The 21,255-nt window shown below is 45.4% G+C and overlaps 2 protein-coding genes and 1 long non-coding RNA gene across 3 annotated transcripts in view; 2 read left to right on the forward strand and 1 right to left on the reverse strand.

The window, feature by feature from the left end:
• The window catches only part of LOC308569735, a 394,467-nt gene that overhangs the window by 205,812 nt on the left and 167,400 nt on the right, over positions 1-21,255 (reverse strand). The window lies entirely within an intron of this gene.
• The window catches only part of ZBTB47 (zinc finger and BTB domain containing 47), a 416,665-nt gene that overhangs the window by 196,688 nt on the left and 198,722 nt on the right, over positions 1-21,255 (forward strand). The window lies entirely within an intron of this gene.
• VIPR1 (vasoactive intestinal peptide receptor 1) overlaps positions 1-21,255 on the forward strand; it is a 115,617-nt gene that overhangs the window by 82,733 nt on the left and 11,629 nt on the right. The window contains exons 7-10 of the mRNA XM_081163788.1: positions 10,578-10,731; positions 11,312-11,372; positions 14,118-14,184; positions 15,085-15,176. Coding sequence (XP_081019914.1) covers positions 10,578-10,731; positions 11,312-11,372; positions 14,118-14,184; positions 15,085-15,176 — 374 coding nt within the window. The remainder of the gene's footprint in view (positions 1-10,577; positions 10,732-11,311; positions 11,373-14,117; positions 14,185-15,084; positions 15,177-21,255) is intronic.

Raw genomic sequence — 21,255 nt, forward strand, 5'->3', positions numbered from 1 at the left:
GCAGTCCGGTAGTCTCCATTAGTCTTTAGTTTATTTTAGTTTGCAGTAGCTGTAAAAGAATAAAGAAGCTATGCTTCAGAGCCGTCGTCCGCGTAGTTCATACTCTGTTGTGCACGGCTGACTTTGGCACTGAGTTTGGTGCTCACAGCTCAAAGTTGTGAGTCCATTGGGCTTAGACCTGCTTCCCTGCAGTGGAAGGTCTCTGGAAGTGCTTTCCCAGCTCCCCTGGCCCAGTTGGGGCTGAAGAGGTTGAGCCCAGTCGTTGGCACCGGCTCAAAGACGAAGTTGACAGTGGGCCCCTATTCAGGTGTGAGCCCCCCCCCCCCCGCACAAGCCCCTAAGCATGCCTAGCCACGACGCTGGTTCCTGGCGATGCCCCCTCCAACTCAGAGGCCTTCTTCCGAGAAAAACCGCTTCCGACCACGCCTGCTACGCCACATTTGTTTTCTGATCTGCTTAACCAATGTGGTGTGGTGGTTAAGAGCGGTAGTCTCGTAATCTGGTGAACTGGGTTCGCTTCCCCCTTCTTCCACATGCAGCTGCTGGGTGACCTTGGGCCAGTCACACTTCTCTGACCTCTCAGCCCCATTCACCCCACAGAGTGTTTGTTGTGGGGGAAGAAGGGAAAGGAGATTGTTAGTCGCTTTGAGACTCCTTCGGGTAGTGATAAAGTGGGATATCAAATCCAAACTCCTCCTCCTCCTCCTCTTCGTCTTCTTCTTCTTTTCCCCCTCTCTAGCTTGTCCACCCAAGTTACAACAGCTGCTGCCAGAATTGAATAAATGTGTGTTACTGAGCCGAGAACCATAAGGTCAATTTATCACGTTTGCCCATTTTTATTTTGCAACAGTTGGTCTGAGCCATGACAGCCTGGGTGGCCCAGCCTTATTTTCTAAGAAACAAACAGAGAGGTGTAACAGGCTAAATTGAGTACGAACCACATTATCCATCTGGTCTGCGCCTCTTCCCTCGGTTGCCTGCTTAGGCGCTCCAGAAGCGAAAGGTTTGCAACTCTTCGTCTCCCTTTCCTCCCCTTTTTCACCAGCTGCCAAGGGTTTTGAAGCATAGGAATTGGTGTGTATACCTTAGCATGTTGTTGTTCGCATCCGTCTGTCTCGAGAGACATTGGTGTGCGCCTCTGGGAATGAATTCAAACCTCTGCGTTAACAGCACCAAAGTGGCCTTCCCGGGGTGCAAGCCTGGAGGTCCTGGGCTGCCGAGGCAACAAGACCCCCTTCTTGGCCTTGCTGATGCGATGCAGAAGAAAGTTGGGCAGCCTGCACTCAACTCTCACCTGTGGCTCACCTGTCAGCAGCCACCTAGTCTCCCAGGTCTAAGTCCACTGGCTCTGTATTCCTATATTGTGTTTCTACATTTATAAAAGCATTATTATTATTATTATTATTATTATTATTATTATTATTATTATTAATACCCCACCCACTCTGGGCAGCTTCCAACAAAATATTAAACTACAGTACAGTGGTACCTCGGGTTACAGATGCTTCAGGTTACAGACGCTTAAAGTTACAGACTCCACTAACCCAGAAATAGTACCTCAGGTTAAGAGCTTTGCTTCAGGATGAGAACAGAAATTGTGCAGCAGCAGCAGGAGGCCCCATTAGCTAAAGTAGTACCTCAGGTTAAGAACAGTTTCAGGTTAAGAACGGACCTCCAGAACGAATTAAGTTCTTAACCCAAGGTACCACTGTAATGCATAAAAGCTTAAAAGTTTCCCTAAACAGGGCTGCCTTCAGATGTCTTCTAAAAGTCTGGGAGTTGTTGTTCTCTTTGACATCTGGTGGGAGGGCGTTTCACAGGGCAGGGGCCACTACTGAGATGGCCCTCTTCCTGGTTCCTTGTAACTTGCAGTGAGGGAACCGCCAAAAGGCCCTCGGCACTGGACCTCAGTGTCCGGGCAGAACGATGGGGGTGGAGATGCTCCTTCAGATATACTGGGCCGAGGCCGTATAGGTCTGTATAGGCCAAAACCGACTTCTCAGATGGAGGTTGTTGTTTTTCGTCCAGCTGGATCACTGAGACTCATTGCCCGTGATGTTTGGGAAAGTGCCGGAGCTTATTTATTTTTAATCAGAGTTCATGATGGAACTAAATTTCTGGCACATAAACGCCTTCCCTCAAGGCCCTCGTTTGATTCCCTTAATTTGTTTCTTGCGTGACAAATGATCGGATACAATCACGCTATCATGAGTAAGGACCAATTTGCTCTTAATGCCTCGTGAATTTGGCAAGATGTAAAACTGATTTACACAAAGCGTCAAAACTTGTTAGTATTCCGTACCAAAGTCTTGCTTAAAAAAAATAAAAAATAGTAAAGAACTTGGGAGGCTGGGAGTTGAATGGGGAGAAACCCTGACCCATTTACTTGTGAGTAAGCCCCACCAAATTCAATAGGATTTGCTTCTGAGAAAACACGGCAGATTAACCTTGCTATTCTGAGATAAAGTAAAGGTAAAGGGACCCCTGACTATTAGGTCCAGTCGCGGACGACTCTGGGGTTGTGGCACTCATCTCGCTTTATTGGCCGAGGGAGCCAGCGTACAGCTTCCAGGTCATGTGGCCAGCATGACTAAGCCACTTCTGGCGAACCAGAGCAGCGCACAGAAACGCCATTTACCTTCCCACCGGAGTGGTACCTGTTTATCTACTTGCACTTTGACGTACTTTCGAACTGCTAGGTTGGTGGGAGCAGGGACCAAGCAACGGGAGCTCACCCCGTCACGGGGATTCGAACCGCCGACCTTCTGATCAGCAAGTCCTAGGTTCTGTGGTTTAAACCACAGTGCCACCTGCATCCCCATTCTGAGGTAGGGACCCCCATTAAAGAAAATGAATATCCACCTCCTGCTCAGCTATTGGCTTCACTTTCAAATAGCAGTTCAATTGGCATTCAGGCCTTTGAACATAAGAACTCTTTTGTGTCCGTCCAAAGGTCCATCTAGCCCAGGGGCCACTGGTACGTTGCCCATGGGTGCAGTGGTGCCCTTGAAGTCTTTCCTTGGTGCCCACAAAGCCTCTGAGTGCACGCACATGTCCCCCTTGGTCACAAGCCAGTGTGGTGTAGTGGTTAAGAGCGGTAGTCTCGTACTCTAGGGACCCAGGTTCGCGTCTCTGCTCCTCCACATGCAGCTGCTGGGTGACCTTGGGCTAGTCACACCTCTTTGAAGTCTCTCAGCCCCACTCACCTCACAGAGTGTTTGTTGTGGGGGAGGAAGGGAAAGGAGACTGTTAGCCGCTTTGAGACTCCTTAAAGGGAGTGAAAGGCGGGATATCAAATCCAAACTCAAGGTGGTGAGCCTGCTTGGCTTTTTCTCCCTTGAAAAATACACAGAGCCGAAGGAGGAAATTTGGAAAATGGCCCTCTTTCCCACTTCCTCTTTCAGCTCTATGTGCTCTTCAAGGCTCAAATTACTGGATCCAACTTTTGCCCAGATCCCTTGGAAAAGCAAAATAAAGACATATTATTCTCTCGCTTTCCCATCCCAGGGAAGGGGGCACAAATCCACACTAGGGCGTGGGAAAAGTGACCACACTTGGTCGAAATTCCAAATCTGCCCAAAGATTGGTGATCCCTGATCTACATCCTGTTTGCAAGACCTCTAGGGGTCTCTTTCAATGCCACCTGAACCAGTGATCCTCACCATTTGCTATGGGTTGTGAGTTCCATAAGTGAATTAGATGCTTAAAAAAGAATGCAGAAATGAGCAAATGACAAACACCCCCTTAGTCTTCTTCTGGTGGTTCTTTTAAAAAATTAATTTCACATATTACCCCACCCCTTCTAAGGAGCTTAGAGCAGTTGACACAGGTTCTTCCCCAGGAAGTCTTCAATCAAAGCTTCCTCCATGTTGTTTCTACCCGTCTCCTGCCCAGGTACTTATAATTCTGCCTTTGTAGCTCAACGCACATTTTCTTAGACTGCAAAACAACACCGGCAAATACACAACTCCCCCTTTGATGTTGGTGGCTTGGCCTAGTTCCACTTGGCAAACAGACAGCAGCATCAGAAAGGGGCTAAAAACAACTGTGAGTGATTTGCAGGAATAACACCGTGAACAGGACAATAGCTTCCATTCAGGGCAGCTGATGGAAGGGGATTAATTCTATTTTTATCTGGTTTTCGAAACCTGATTTGACACGTGAGCCCAGCAGGTCAACCTTGACTGCCATCAACCAGCCAAGTTCACAGATGGTAGAAAAAGCCTGGGCCCAGCAGGTGTGATGAAGGGTGGAAAGGAGGGGTGGAATCGTGGCACGGGAGTGGGTCTTAAAATATGAACAATATGGGATTTTAGGAGAGGGGTACTACATAATGCTCCTTCTGGGGTAGTTTGTCCACCTTTGAGCCTCACCTTGTACTCAGCTCTCACCTGTGACTTCTCGACGCTGTCAGCATGCAATAGCTGCCGCACCCCAGAACGACTTTGACTGGCTGGCTAAACCAGGTGAGGGTAGCTGATGGGTCTCAAACCCTCCATGAGTTAGGGCCTTCCCCTGCATGTGAAGACAGACTCTGTCAGATTGAGCGGACAAGACTGATACTAGGTCCTACGGTCAAGACAGCGGTTTCTGCAAGTGTGTAGGTGTGGGTGCGGGTGGAGCTGTGGTCTAAACCACTGAGCCTCTTGGGCTTGCTGATCGGAAGGTCAGCTGTTCGAATCCCCGTGACGGAGTGAGTTCCCGGCGCTCTGTCCCAGCTCCTGCCAACCTAGCAGTTCGAAAGCACACCAGTGCAAGAAGATAAATAGGTACCGCTGTGGCGGGAAGGTAAACGATGTTTCCATGCGCTTCCGTCACGGTGTTCTGTTGTGCCAGAAGCAGCTTAGTCATGCTGGCCACATGACCCGGAAGCTGTGCACCGGCTCCCTCACCCAATAAAGCGAGATGAGTGCCGCAACCCCAGAGTCATCCGTGACTGGACTTAACTGTCAGGGGTCCTTTACCTTTTAAAAATCTCTTAGCACCCATAACAAACTACAGCTCCCAGAATCTTAACAAACTACAGGATTTCTTTTCGGGGAAAGTCACGTGCCTTAAATGTGCTTTGGATGTGCTTTAAATGTGCAGTGTGGATCTGCCTGAAATGTTTGCGTTGGAAACAAAATATTTAGAGAACAAATGGGGAGGGGAGGGAATAAATAACCCAAAAATAGATAAAACTCTTTGAAGAAAAAAATAATATTTGGGGGAGATGGCTGTTTTTCATGTGTGACATCCGTTCAGCATCCTCCACAGATTTTGGGCAAAAGCTGTTGAAAGACTGACATATTAGGGGCGGCGGGTACACGTCTGTGGTTCATGTAGCCTGCCTGTTCGGAGAGATGGATTTTTAAATGTCTTGACATTTCCTTACCGTCAGAAGAAATCATTGAGGTCAGATACAAGCAAATGGCTAAGAGTGGGTGAATAGGACTGGAAACCCTTTGGGGGTAGGCAGTTGGGGGTGTGTGGAGAAACTGTTGCCTACATAAATCTTGCAATTTCACCCAAGATGAATCCCATAAACAAAAAGCTAACCTTCCAGTCACCTGAATAGGATTAAGAGTCTGCCATATAAACAAAACACACACACAAACAGGCAACCCACTCGCCTAAAATTCATTCTGGGTCCTGTTTGCTTGGTCGCTGGTTATTTGTTCCTGGGTTTTTCTATAGAAAATAAATATCCCTGCTCTCCTGTACAAACTCGTCCAATGCACAGTTTCATTTTGCTTCCTGGTAGCTGAGACTTTTCTGGCTTTTCTCTAGAGAGACAAAAGTCAGTTATGTACCTGTATTTATTGATTGACTTAAGTTAACGCTTGTAAGCTGCCACTGTGAATCTTGGGCAGCTGGAAGTGGCTTGAAGATGTCACAAATAAGGAACACTTTTGTGATGAAAAAGATGCCCCGAGTTCGAAAACATAGGATTCCAAATTGCCTGATTTCGCTCCCAATATTGAAAGCTCAAATCGTTTTAACAGTGGAATAGAAAAAGAAAGCAGAAACATCACCTTGCTGACAAAGGTCCGTATAGTTAAAGCTATGGTTTTCCCAGTAGTGATGTATGGAAGTGAGAGCTGGACCATAAAGAAGGCTGATCGCCAAAGAATGGATGCTTTTGAATTCTGGTGCTGGAGGAGACTCTTGAGAGTCCCATGGACTGCAAGAAGATCAAACCTCTCCATTCTGAAGGAAATCAGCTCTGAGTGCTCACTGGAAGGACAGATCCTGAAGCTGAGGCTCCAATACTTTGGCCACCTCATGAGAAGAGAAGACTCCCTGGAAAAGACCCTGATGTTGGGAAAGATGGAGGGCATAAGGAGAAGGGGACGACAGAGGACGAGATGGCTGGACAGTGTTCTCGAAGCTACCAGCATGAGTTTGACCAAACGGTGGGAGGCAGTGGGAGACAGAAGTGCCTGGCATGCTCTGGTCCAGGGGGTCACAAAGAGTCGGACACAACTAAATGAGTAAACAACAAAGAAAAAATGTTGTGCATGATACATATGTGAATAATTGTTAGTTTTTATTTATCTATTTATAAAACAAATTATCTGTGTGCTGCTGTGTCATGAAGAATATATCGAAACAGTTCACAGCAATAAAAGCATTAATACCAGACTATAAAAACCATAAACAATTAACCATTGCGGAATGATGTATATTTAATTGCCTGCATAAGCTTGGCAGAATAGAAAAGCTTTCAGCAGGTGTTCAAAGGTTGGCACAGATGTGATACCTTAGTGGAACATCCATTTTCAGCGAATGTATACCTCTGGATGCAACTTTGGCCGACTCTATAACCAATAATGGAAGATTGTGTGGCAACAGTGATGGCAGGAGGACTTAGGAAACAAGAGGTTTCGTCGGCTTTGCTCTGTTCTGATGAGACGCTAATGTCACAAGCACCACCTTAGCAACTCAGAAGCCTTTGCCTCATGGCCAATGACTGTCCTCAAATGTCCTCACAACATCTTGCCTTTGGTGCCATCTGAAAACCTGGTTGACTTGGCAAATTAGAGCTTCGAGGCAAACACAGACTGAGAGCTTCTTGGTTTGATTCCTGGCGAACCCGGCCGTTTTGCAATATATCTCCTCCTTCTGTGCCCCGGACAGTGTTCTCTGAGTTTGCTTGCTATGCTATAATCTCCTGCAGGGGGTTAGAAACTGCAAAGGTTAAGAAATGGCCATTCTTGTCTGCAGGAGGAGATGTAACTAGACCTTTTTGGCCTTTTCAGTTTCACTGGGCCACCCAAAGGGGCTGCACTTTTATAACCCCCAAGTTATTTGTTGCTGATGCCCTCACTGAATACAGCACCGCCAATGACTCTTTAGAGAGCAAAGCAGGCAAGGAATGAAAAAAGGAGCTCTCTGCTTTTAGAAGCTTGCAATCTAAATGCTAACAGCAGGGAAGAGAGACAGAAATGGGAGGAAAGGAAAGGAAAGTCAAGAATAGCAGGTGGGGTGAAGGGTCAAGCAAGGAAAAGGCATCCTTTGCTGGAAGGCATCAGCCCCCAGCACCCATGAGCTCAGCAACATCTCATGCTCTTGACTTCTCTAGTGCTGGGCAGAAGATGGTGTCATCATGCCCGGTTCCCATCAGCAAGTGGAAAAGAAAACAGAATGGAAGCAAGATTGTTTCCCACCCCCCTCGAGAAAAACTGCCCCCTGGTTTCCCCCAGGTAATTTGTGCAAAGGCGGCTGCTGTGTTGCCCTTTAGACCTGCTCTGCTTGTTCGGCACTGCAGCGGGGGAAATCCAGTAAGCGAATGTCAGGGAACTGCCATCAGAGGCACGGGAGAAGGAGAGGGTCTCTGATTCTGCAGGGGAAGGTCCCAGCGCTAGAGGGAGACTCAGCCGGGAAGAAGGGGAAGAAAATGAGTGTAACACCAGGGATCCAGTAGAGCAACGGGACAGGGAGGTGCAGGGGCTCCAGGACTCTTCGTTGGAAGTTAGCGAGGAGAGCCCAAGCACCCCGCTGCCCACGCCCACCCTGCGCAGGAGACTCCCGCGCAGTGAGAGGCAGAAACGATTGAGCGTCAAACAACTCTTATGTTGGCAGCGCTTTAAGAAACGCCCACAGACAGATTCTACGAGTGACTAAGGGCAGCCACGCTGAGATGGGCTGTGCAGTCCGGAGGGTTTAACCAGGCAATCTAATGCTCAAACGGAGCAGGATTACGCACGAGTAACTCCCAACCACTACAGCGAATCTACACCAGTCGCTTATAGCGTTAAAAATGCGTTATGGAAATGTCACACCAGAGGGCGCTGCAGAGCAGCGATCTGGGAAATGCCATTGAGAGCTACATAACTTTTTTTATATAGCCTTTGATAGCGTTTTTGCAGGTCAGTGGAGATCCAGCTCTCTCCGCATCCTATTACGTCCTTCCTTGGGAAGGATCACAGCTCAGCAATAAAGCAAAGGCCCTGGGGTCTCCGGGTAGAGCAGGGGAAGGCTGCTTCCTAAAATCCTGCAGAGCTGTTGCCATTCAGGGTAGACAATACTCTTGGCTACATGGGCCAAGAGTCTGACTCTTTTACAAGAAGGGAGATTCCAACTAAACATCAGAAAGAACTTTGTGATGGGAAGAGCTGTTTGACAGTGGAACGGACTCCCTTCCATGGAGGTTTTGAAGCAAAGGTTGGGTGGCCATCTGTCATGGATGCTATAGTTGAGAATCCTGCATTGCATACGTTTTTGAAAAAACCAGAGTCTATGCAAACAGCAGCAAGAATATTATGGGCCCAAAAATGGAAGCAAGAAGAGTTACCGACGATTGAAGAATGGAGGATGAAGTTAATGGACTATGCAGAATGAGATAAACTAACAGGAAGGATTTGAAACCGGCGAGACCAGAAATTCACGGAAGACTGGAGTAAATTTACGGACTATTTGAAAAGTAATTGTGAAGAACAGATGATGTTTGTAGGGTTGCAAGAAGTTTTGGGAGGAGTATTATTAGAGGTATTGTAAAAATGGACAAGGGGGAGGATGATTTGTTAAGAGATGTAAAGGCAATATAAAGTTAAGAAATGCATAAGAAGTGGTTAAAACAGTGGATCATCAGAGGTGCTGATGGAAGTCTAAAAAGATTGTATAAGTGATAAGTTTTGTGGTACATTTTATAATTTATATGTTAAAATGAATAAAAAATATTATAAAAAAGGAAATGGCCAAAAAAAGAAAAGGAAGGGAAAAACCAGAGTCATTCCTGTTGGGAATGGTGGGAGAAGACATTGACAAGAATGACCAGAAACTATTCTTATACACAACAATGGCGGCGAGGTTATTGCTGGCTCAGGTATGGAAACAGCAAAAATTGCCTACAATAGAAGAATGGCAGTAGAAGGTTATGGAGTACGCAGAAATAGCCAAATTAACAGCAAAAATTCGACATCAGGGGGATGAAACATATAAAAAAGAATGGGGGAAATTTATGTTATATAGAGAGAAGATGATGTGAAATAGGGAAACCAGTAGAATTAAAATAATATCTCATAACAGGAAAATACAAGAAGTTTACTGGATAATAATATCAAAATGAATTAAAAATGGACTACTATTGAACAATATTTGTAAATGAATATAGACAGACAACAATAATTTGTATATATAGAAAGATTTATTTGTTTATGGACATTTAATGGAAATAATGAAGAAGAACAATCTTATTGAAAATGGACAAAGACAATGCGAAAAGTCAAAGAGGACACAAAGAAGCCAGAAGAAGGAAGGAGGGAAGTCAGCTCGGGAGAGCAAGAACAAATGTGAAATATAATGTATGTGTGTGTACAGTATGTAACTAAAAATTCAATAATGATCAGATGGGGGGGGAGAGAATCCTGCCTTGCAGGGGGTTGGACTAGATGACCCTCAGGGTCCCTTCCAACTCTACAATTCTTTGATTCTGTGAAGGGACAACAGAAGTACAAAGGGGTTTGTACAAAGGGGTTTGGACGCTGGAAGAAGATTGGATTGTTTTTATTCTCTTTTTTATCATTAGAAATGTTTTGTGAACGTTGGAAAAATGTTGAAATGAAATTACTTGGCTCTTGTAAAAATGTTTAAAGAATTAGGTAAAAAGGTAATGGTTATGAGAAGCTGACAAAAATAAGATTTAAGTTTTAAGGTTTTCTATAAGATAAGATGAAAATAGAGTAAGGTAATGTAATGACGGAATATTATGAATTATGGAAAGGATTTGCTGCGACAATTATTAATCAAGATACAAGAGATGGGAGGGGGAGGAGGTCATGGAAAGAAGGTAATGAAATTCGGGAATTTGAAAATGATGGTTTTATTGTTTCTTTTTCTTTTTGTGTTTTTGTCTTTTTTCTTTGTAACTTTTAAAAAAAATTCTTTTTTCAATAAATATCATTTTAAAAAAAAAGAAGTACAAAGGGGTTTGTGGATGGTACATGATGTCAGGGGGCTACAAAAAAAAAAGCCCATGTGTGTCAGGTTATGTTGAAAGAGACTCATTATGTGCTTCAACATCCCTAACCTAGGTTTGCTTACAAAGCAGAAGCGGTCGACCCGTTAAATTTCTCGTTCTCATCTTTCCATTTCAGGTTGGCTGCAAGGCTGCGATGGTCTTCTTCCAGTATTGCATCATGGCCAACTTCTTCTGGCTCCTAGTTGAAGGCTTGTACCTCCACACGCTTCTGGTCATCTCCTTCTTCTCAGAGAAAAAATATTTCTGGTGGTACATCCTGATTGGCTGGGGTAGGCAACCTCTGGTCGGCGTGCCTTTTTTCTGATATAGAAAAATGTTGCTGTGTTTTTGCAAGAACAGAAATAGTCCATAGCAGAGGGTGAGGGATCTGTAGTCCGTCTGTCCTGACCCCCCAATGTTGCCAGACTACAACTCCCATCATCCTTTTTTTATTTTATTCCTTCTTTTTCTTGTATGTATGCAATACAGCACCATTTAGGAACACACCAGAACAAGAATATCCAGGGCTGAAATCAAACAACAGTTCTAAAAAATGAAACAAATTGAAATTGTAATATTCCAGGTGGTTTTTAATTGTTTTTAATGTTGTTTTAAATGTAGTAATGTACCCTGGGGCTTTAGGGTGAAGGGCGGGAGGGAAAGAAAGAAGGAAGGAAGGAAGGAAGGGAGGAAGGGAGGAAGAAAGGAAGGAAGGAAGGAAGGAAGGAAGGAAAGAAAGAAAGAAAGAAAGAAAGAAAGAAAGAAAGAAAGAAAGAAAGAAAGAAAGAAAGAATAATGTAATACAAATGCAACTTTCAGACTGAAAGCAGAACTTTGAAATCTAATCAAAATCTGATCCTCACTTGGCAGGTGCACCCAGCTTGTTTATCTCTGCCTGGACTATCACTCGGATCCACTTTGAGGATGTTGGGTAAGCAGGCAAAATTCATCCACAAGGCTTCCTGGTGCCAGGAGAAAATGTTGGCTTGATGAGGAGGGCTCTGTAGGTGGCAAAATTGGGCTTTAACGCCTAGGCAGGGGCTGCAGAAGTACTGACTCTCTCCATTCATTTGCCAGCTTTTTGTTTGTGTTGAAGAGATGCTCAGTTCCTGTTTTCCAAGAAGAGCTGGCAACTTCAGTGTCTGTTGATTTCCGAATCTCGCTCCTGCCTTGCACCCTCTCGGGCCCAGAATTGGCATTATGCAGAGTGAGGCAGCAACCTCAGGCAGTGGTATTTAGACAACAGCGCTGAGTATGTCACAAAGGAAGATAGATACATCCAGTTCAGTTTGCATTTAAAGGGAAAACTGCCTAATTTTCACTTTCTGAAATAATACACAAACTGAGACACAGCTATCCTTTGAAATCCACACTCCTCCAAATTTTCAAATGACGTTCCCTAGCCAACTAATAAGTACAAAAATGCATATACTAGTGTTATTCCTGAAAATGCATTGTATTTGGGAGAATGCATTGTATTTGGGAGAACTGCTTTGCAAAAAAAGTGTGTGGCAGGAAATATTTGCACCAAAATACTGGGGATATTTCATGAGGACGAGTCTCCTGTTTGGGGTGTTTATCCAACACTATTCAGAAAGGGCCATGACTCAATGGTTGGACACCTGCCTTGCATGTAGAAGGCACCACGTTCAATCCCTAGCTAGAAAGGAACCTGTCTGAACTCCTGGAGAGATAGACCAGGAGTGGGGAATCATTCTCAGACCATATTCCCTCACAGGGAGCACTGAGCTCTATGTGGGGCTACCTTTGAAGGTGACTCAGAAACCATGACTAATCCAGAATGTAGCAGCTAGACTGGTGACTGGGAGCAGCCAACGAGACCATATAACACCAGTCCTGAAAGACCTACATTGGTTCCCAGTATGTTTCCAAGCACAATTCAAAGTGTTGGTGCTGACCTTTGAAGCCCTAAACGGCCTCGGTCCAGTATACCTGAAGGAGCGTCTCCACCCCCATCATTTTGCCCGGACACTGAGGTCCAAATCTGAGGGCCTTCTGACGGTTCCCTCACTGCGAGAAGTGAACCAGGCAGAGGGCCTTCTCGGTGGTGGCGCCCGCCCTGTGGAATGCCCTCCCATCAGATGTCAAACAGTTAAACAACTATCTGACTTTTAGAAGTCATCTGAAGGCAGCTGTGTATAGGAAAGTTTTTAATTTTTGTTGTTTTATTGTGCTTTTATATTTGCTGGAAGCTGCCCAGGGCGGCTGGGGCAACCCAATCAGATGGGCAGGGTACAAATAATAAAATTCCTGTTACCATTATTATTCTGGGGGTCACTTGCCACTGGTGGACAGAGCCGGGGAGAAAACAGGTGGAGGAACAGATGCAACCTTTAGCATTGTACAGTACAGTCGTACCTTGGTTGCCAAATGCCTTGGAACTCGTACGTTTCGGCTCCTGAACAATCAAAAACCGGAAATGAGTGTTCCAGTTTCCAAACAATTTTCAGAAGCTGAATGTCCAGCGCGGCTTCCGTGGCTTCCAGTTAGCTGCAGGAGCTTCCTGCAGCCAATCAGAAGCCGTGCTTTGGTTTCCAAACATTTTGGAAGTTGAATGGACTTCCAGAACAGATTCCGTCCAACTTCCAAGGTACGACTGTAGCTGGATTCCAGCCCTGTGAAAGCCTGAGTTTACTGAGTATACACACCACGAAGGACTTGACCAGAGGATGAGCCTTTCCAGCTCAGTCGTAGCAGAGGCTCCGACAAGCGGTACATCCAGGCAGATGAGAGGCATTGTCACATTCAGGTGAGAGGGCATGGTCTCAGGTATTGCCTAAGGATGAGATGTGGCCTAGAGAGGCCTGAGGGCCACCTGAAGAGACCTGGAGAGCCACATTTGTCTCCTGGGTCTGAGGTTCCCCAACATTGACCCCGATACAGTGGTGCCCCGCAAGACGAATGCCTCGCAAGACGGAAAACTCGCTAGACGAAAGAGTTTTCCGTTTTGGAGGTGCTTCGCAAAACAAATCTCCTATGGGCTTGCTTCGCAAGACGAAAATGTCTTGCGAGTTCCTGAGGGGTTTTTTTCCTCCCCCCCTTTTTCTAAGCCGCTAAGCTGCTTATCAGCTGATCTGATAAGCTGCTAAAAGCCGCTAAAAGCCGCTAATAGCACTAATAGCGCTAATCCGCTAATCCGTCAATGGGCTTGCTTCGCATGACGGAAAAACCGCTAGACGAAGAGAATCACAGAACGGATTCTTTTCGTCTTGCAAGGCGAAGATAGATATTACAGAGCAAGACGGGCCATGGCAGCTTCCGGTATTCCTCTCTTTCCCTGCATTGTGCAGCAATTGGGAAGTGTTAGATGTGGTCTGGGGCCCCTTTTCAGTTCCTGTGGGGCCCCACGGGCCTCGTCACTGCTGCACATGAGCATATCATGCAGAGTCCAACCACTAGGTCCATCTAACCCACGATAGTCCGTTCCAGTTGACAGCAGCTTCCTGTGGTCTCAGCTGAAGGCCTAAGATGCTTTTGCAGAGATATCAGCATGTGCTTCCACCCCTGAGCTGTGGTCCCATGAACTGTGTGTGCCTCTTTAAGATACAGACATCCTCCTCCTACATTGTCTGGAACTGAAGGGTATCATTTACTTCCTCAACTGCTTCCTCCGTACCCAATAAGAAGTTCTTGATCTATTTGTATTCCTTTACAGTTGTTGGGACTTAATCGAATCTCCCTTTTGGTGGATCATCAAGGCTCCCATTTTGGTTTCCATATTGGTAATGTATCCATGGATATATATTCCCCCCCCCCCAATCATTCCTTCGCTGGCCTTCTCATGCATCGCTGTTGCTTCTTGGGGAGACAGAAATCGCCTCCGGTGTTTCGTTACTGGATTCTAGAGAGGAGTTTTGCTAAGAATATGCTTTGCTTAGCAGGAACAGAACCCGGATGTATCAATTCTGATTCACATCCTTCACAAGTCCAGTTCATGCTGACGTTCTGCTCCAGACAGTTGTCTCAGCCAGGGGAGGGAGGGGTTCTAGGCCACATAGGTACATGTTCTAGGCTCAGATTTTAAGACACGTGCTGCTAGACCCTGTTGAGGGTCCATTAAGCAACATGTGGTCTAGCAGATTTCTGGGTCCGGTGCACTAACTTTAGGTGTGCTGTGGTAAACGGTACCTCTCCATCTCCTCCGACTAACCGAAAAGGCTCTTGACCTGTCATGGCATCGACGTGTGCATAGCTGTGCTCTGTGGGCTTGACATCATCATACTTGGGATGTCATAACACAAAAGTCCCAAGCAGGCTGATGTCAGGCCCAAGATGGCTGCCGTCCTGTCTTGCTTTACTTTGTCCCTCTCTGAGCGGTGTCTGGTCTTTGTTGTCTCTCAATTATGTGGCGTACACCCAAAAAATGAAGTTGTGGCGGGCAAAATAATCCTTCTGAAGCAGGGCCATTCGACGAGCTCGTACACACAGCTGTTTTACCACACATTACCTCACACATCTGGACCGAATCTTAGCGTGCCACATGGCAAGGTAACGAAGAGGACAAGAGCTAACCCCTTATCACCCGGTGGCGGTTTAGTCATGTTTGTTGACTCCGTTTGACAGAAAAGGAACTTACCTGTCCCCTTTTTCTAATTTTGTTTATTGATTTCTCTCCCCCACAGATAAATTTCGTCCTCTTTATTTGCATCATCCGGATCCTGGTTCAGAAACTTCACTCTCCAGATGTCGGCCGAAATGATACAAGCCAGTATTCGTAAGTCTGAATTTACTTTGCAGCTCAAAAAATGATTTTTTTTTTTATTTATTTTTTTGCATTTCCTGAGGTTAGATAGATAGATTGTTAATATTTATACCCTCCATCTCCTCCTAGGAGCCTCAGTGTGGCATTCATGGTTCTCCTCCCTCCCTGTTTTATCCTCACAACCGTAGGGACGTTTATAGATGCTAGAAGAGGGTACATTTAGTAGATATTATCCTTCCTTGTGAGTTCAGCAGTGCATCCCTTTGCAGCATAAAAAGGGAACCTTTGGTAGGCTAGTTTTAGTCTTTTCGTTTAAGTAATCCAGGTTGCTTTAAGACTCACCAGATTCTCCCGATATCCCCCCCCCCAAAAAAAAAACTATAATCACACAGACAACCTTGCAAAAAGTAACAATAATATTTATTCACTCAGAATACTTGTTGAAGAGTAACATGCAGCAACTTTGTTCAGGCAGGCTTAAAATGGCAATCCAGTTACAAAGGCATACCGTATTTTTTGCTCTATAACACGCACTCGACTATAAGACGCACGTAGTTTTTAGAGGAGGAAAATCTGTAGGCATGCCACCCGTAGGCATTTCCTCCATAACACGCACAGACATTTCCCCTTACTTTCTAGGAGGAAAAATTGAGTGTTATGGTGCAAAAAATACGGTACTTTAGTCCAGTTTAAAATGGAGTCTGAGCTATGGAGCAATGGCGCTCAGAAATGCATTTTCCTATCAACTTAGTTGGCTTCGAAAGAGAATTAGACCAATCCATGGAGGAGAGGGCCGCCATGTTGGAATATTCTAGAAGAAACTTGGAAACAGTCTTGAACAAGTTGCTAGGCAACGGAAAATTTCCCCAGCAACAGGTGTCTTTATTAGGGCATGTGGTCGACTAAGTCTGGGTCAGTGTAAATGAGCATGTGAATGAGTCAGCATTAGGTCTCTATGGCCTGGATGGCTAAAAGAGGAAAAAATTATGTTGCGTTATTTGTTTATTTATTTAGGACCAGTGTAAAGTTTTGTAAATACTGTATTTTTCTGTGTATAAGACTAGGTTTTCCCCCTAAGAAATAATGTACAAAATTTGGGGGCATCTTATACACGGGGGCCATCTCCCCCCATTTCCTTAAACCGGAGTCCCCCCAAATAGGGGGCGTCTTATACACGGGGGCGTCTTATAGATGGGTAATAAAGACTCTAAGAAGCAGAACCAAATTGTGTGTATTCCTATAGTGGGAATTTCACTAAGAGATAGCTGGAATGCTGCTGATGTTGTAAATAAGTAAAAGATGCAGTAAAGCTTTTCTGTAAAAGGAACTTTGCTGCAGAAAGAAATGGAAACTCAAGATTAGATGCTCACATACCAACATACCAGTGGCTACAGTGCCGGATTTACTTATAAGCTAAACAAGCTATAGCTTAGGGCCCCACTCCCTTCGGGGCCCAAAAAATACTTAAAGGAAAAACAACTGGATGTACATTTCCAAAATATAAGATAAAGAACAAATAAAATAAAACTTACATCCAGCAACAGTGTTTTGTGTTGTGTAGGCTCCTATGATGTAAGTCGTGGGCCCTGCCTGCTAGCCTGCTCCCTAAAATATCACTGGTTTACTCATTTCTATATATAGGATACCTACATTCTGCATGTGCAAATGGCTTTAGATACCTATTAGGTCCATAAATTACCATATAGCATATAAAAGGTAAAGGGTAAAGGGACCCCTGACCATTAGGTCCAGTCGTGGCCGACTCTGGGGTTGCGGTGCTCATCTCGCTTTATTGGCCGAGGGATCCGGCGTACAGCTTCCGGGTCACGTGGCCAGCATGACTAAGCCGCTTCTGGCGAACCAGAGCAGCGCACGGAAACGCCGTTTACCTTCCTGCCGGAGCGGTACCTATTTATCTACTTTCACTTTGACGTCCTTTCGAACTGCTAGGTTGGCAGCAGCAGGGACCGAGCAACGGGAGCTCACCCCGTCACGGGGATTCGAACCGCTGACCTTCTGATCAGCAAGTCCTAGGCTCTGTGGTTTAACCCACAGCGCCACCCGCGTCCCTATTCAAGACAAAAAACAGCGACAATTTGTTGTTGACAAAGGACAGCTGGACATGTAAAGGGCCCCATTACCTTCAGTAGCTTAGGGCCGCATCAAACCTAAATGCGGCCCTGAGTGGCTACTAGCCATGACATCTATGATCCTCCTCCATTTTGGACGCAGCAACGCTTCTGTATGCTAGTGGCTGGAAACCACAGGAGGGGAGAATGTTGTCGTACCCCCGTCTTGCTTGCGGGTTTCGCCCAGGAATTTAGTGGCCCCTGTGAGAACAGGGTGCTGGTCCAGATGGGTCTTGGGCCTGATCCACCAAGGATCTTCTTACATTTGCACCTTCACTTGATAACAAGTTTCCAGGAAGCGGAAGCCAAGGCGTTTCTGTTCAGAAACTTTCTTGGAAGCGCCAGGCTGATCTGAAGCCATCGCACCTGCAGAAATTAGAGTAAGCAGCTCCTAGAATCCATTGGCAGTTCCTGAAACGAGGACTTCAGGGAACTGCCAGGCTCGTTGAGTGTTTCCTTGCTAGGCTGCCGTTTGTGTTGTTCTGATCCAGAGTCTTGCTATCAAGAATATTGGCAAGCAGGTATGCTCTCTGAAGGCAGCTCCTATTGCAAAAAAAGGAGAGGATTCATTTTGTCAGTTATCACAGAGACGAGTTAAGAGGCTTGCTACATTATTGCATCAGTAATAGTGTCCCAAATAAAGTCATACCTCGTGTTGCATTCCGCTCTTGTTACAGGTGCAGGTCCAATGAGGGCTTAATAATAATATATATTATATATATATATATATATATATATATATATATGCTTTCGTAGATTTTCACGGGTACAGGAATGCAGGTTTTGGTGTCTTCGGGTGTCTTCCCGTGTAAGAGTTGGGGTGTCTAGGCGACGTTTCGACGAGGTCTCACTCGTCATCTTCAGGCTGGTGCTTTCGGCTTCTTGTTACTAGAACAGAGCAGGATCTCAGTGTTTGAGTTCCTATAAATACTGTTGAGGGGGTGTGGTATATAGCCTCCAACGTTCTGGGCAGAGAGGAAGTTCCCAGGTTAGTGTGCCTTTTCTTCTTTTGTTCATTAATTACTTGAGGGATATCTTGAGTGATTTCTTGAGTGATATTCTGAGTACCACTTAGGAGGGTCATTAGGTGTGGATTAGTTGCTAAAGCTTTCGTGTCTTGACCTCTTGAGCTTGTGAAGAGTTTTTCTGAGAAGATGGCTGTACTGCACTTAGTTGTGCTCTGGCTTGGCTTCGTGTATAGGGGCGAGCTGTGGTTTTGTGCCCTGTGCCAGCCAGATCTGTGTAGGGATTGCAGGGGGGTGCAGCATCCGGAGGTGCCACTATGGTTTGGCTACTGGATGGTGTCTGTAATTTATCTGTGGAGAGGGTCTGGGTTTGGGTCTGGTGTGGTTGATTGGAGATGGCGTTCTGTGTGCCTCTGGTTCTGGTGTCGGTTTTTGTGGGGAGGGCTAATTTCCAGATGTCTGGCAGGCGGGACGTGTCGTCACGCTTGTTCATGTTGTGAGGGTGTTTCTCTATCTCGATGGCTTCCATGATTATTCTCTTGTGGTGATGTTCCATGTTAAAGAGCAATTTGGAATCTGCAAAATTAATTTCGTGTCCTGTTTCTTTCATGTGTTGGTAAAGAGAGGAAGTTTTTTCTTCTTTTTTGACGGCATTCTTGTGTTCTGCGATACGTGCATTTATTCGTCTGTTTGTTTGTCCAATGTACGTGGCTGGGCAGACTTTGCAGGGTATTTCATAGACCCCTTGGTTTTCTAACTGGATTTTATCTTTGGGGTTTCTGAGGATATTGGCTATTTTTTGGTTGGTGCAAAAGGCTGTTTTGATATTGTGTTTATGGAGGATTTTGCTAATTTTATCTGTAGTGCCCTTGATATAAGGAAGGAGGGCCATGCCATTGTTTTCTTCTGTGTCTTGGTTTTTGGGGGGTGTTTCTTTTTGGATTAGCTTCGTAACCCTGTTTTGCTGGTATCCGTTGGCGATTAACACATTTGAGAGATTCTGTAACTCAGTTGTCAAGTGGTCTTTGTCAGCCAGGCGTTTGGTTCTGGAGATGAGAGTCTTGGCTACGGAGTTTATTTGTGCAGGGTGGTGGTGTGATTGTGCATGTAAGTAGCGGTTGGTGTGTGTTTTTTTCCGGTAGATAGTGTGTCCTAGGGAGCCATCAGGTTTTTTGTAGATTAGGACGTCAAGGAAGGGAAGTTGGTTGTTGGCTTCTATTTCCATAGTGAATTGTATTTTGGGGTGTAGGCTGTTGAGATGTGTGAGGAAGCTATCTAGTTTTTCCTTCCCGTGTGGCCAAATTACAAAGGTGTCGTCAACATATCTGAGCCAAAGTTTGGGTTTGTGTTCTGACTTGTCTAAAGCATTGGTTTCAAAGTGTTCCATGTACAGATTTGCGATGACCGGTGAGAGGGGTGATCCCATAGGTGCTCCTTCTATCTGTTTGTATCTTTGTCCATTGTGGATGAAGTACGTGTTGGTTAGGCAGTGGTTGGTCAGGTCCAGGATGTATTCGGGGGGATTGTATTTGTTTTGAATGGCTGTCAAGGCTTCATTAATGGGCACTTGTGTGAAGAGAGAGCTTCGATGTTGTATCTCTCTTCACACAAGTGCCCATTAATGAAGCCTTGACAGCCATTCAAAACAAATACAATCCCCCCGAATACATCCTGGACCTGACCAACCACTGCCTAACCAACACGTACTTCATCCACAATGGACAAAGATACAAACAGATAGAAGGAGCACCTATGGGATCACCCCTCTCACCGGTCATCGCAAATCTGTACATGGAACACTTTGAAACCAATGCTTTAGACAAGTCAGAACACAAACCCAAACTTTGGCTCAGATATGTTGACGACACCTTTGTAATTTGGCCACACGGGAAGGAAAAACTAGATAGCTTCCTCACACATCTCAACAGCCTACACCCCAAAATACAATTCACTATGGAAATAGAAGCCAACAACCAACTTCCCTTCCTTGACGTCCTAATCTACAAAAAACCTGATGGCTCCCTAGGACACACTATCTACCGGAAAAAAACACACACCAACCGCTACTTACATGCACAATCACACCACCACCCTGCACAAATAAACTCCGTAGCCAAGACTCTCATCTCCAGAACCAAACGCCTGGCTGACAAAGACCACTTGACAACTGAGTTACAGAATCTCTCAAATGTGTTAATCGCCAACGGATACCAGCAAAACAGGGTTACGAAGCTAATCCAAAAAGAAACACCCCCCAAAAACCAAGACACAGAAGAAAACAATGGCATGGCCCTCCTTCCTTATATCAAGGGCACTACAGATAAAATTAGCAAAATCCTCCATAAACACAATATCAAAACAGCCTTTTGCACCAACCAAAAAATAGCCAATATCCTCAGAAACCCCAAAGATAAAATCCAGTTAGAAAACCAAGGGGTCTATGAAATACCCTGCAAAGTCTGCCCAGCCACGTACATTGGACAAACAAACAGACGAATAAATGCACGTATCGCAGAACACAAGAATGCCGTCAAAAAAGAAGAAAAAACTTCCTCTCTTTACCAACACATGAAAGAAACAGGACACGAAATTAATTTTGCAGATTCCAAATTGCTCTTTAACATGGAACATCACCACAAGAGAATAATCATGGAAGCCATCGAGATAGAGAAACACCCTCACAACATGAACAAGCGTGACGACACGTCCCGCCTGCCAGACATCTGGAAATTAGCCCTCCCCACAAAAACCGACACCAGAACCAGAGGCACACAGAACGCCATCTCCAATCAACCACACCAGACCCAAACCCAGACCCTCTCCACAGATAAATTACAGACACCATCCAGTAGCCAAACCATAGTGGCACCTCCGGATGCTGCACCCCCCTGCAATCCCTACACAGATCTGGCTGGCACAGGGCACAAAACCACAGCTCGCCCCTATACACGAAGCCAAGCCAGAGCACAACTAAGTGCAGTACAGCCATCTTCTCAG

Source organism: Podarcis bocagei (assembly GCF_964188305.1).
Source record: "Podarcis bocagei genome assembly, chromosome: 12".
NCBI classification, from domain to species: Eukaryota; Metazoa; Chordata; class Lepidosauria; order Squamata; family Lacertidae; genus Podarcis; species Podarcis bocagei.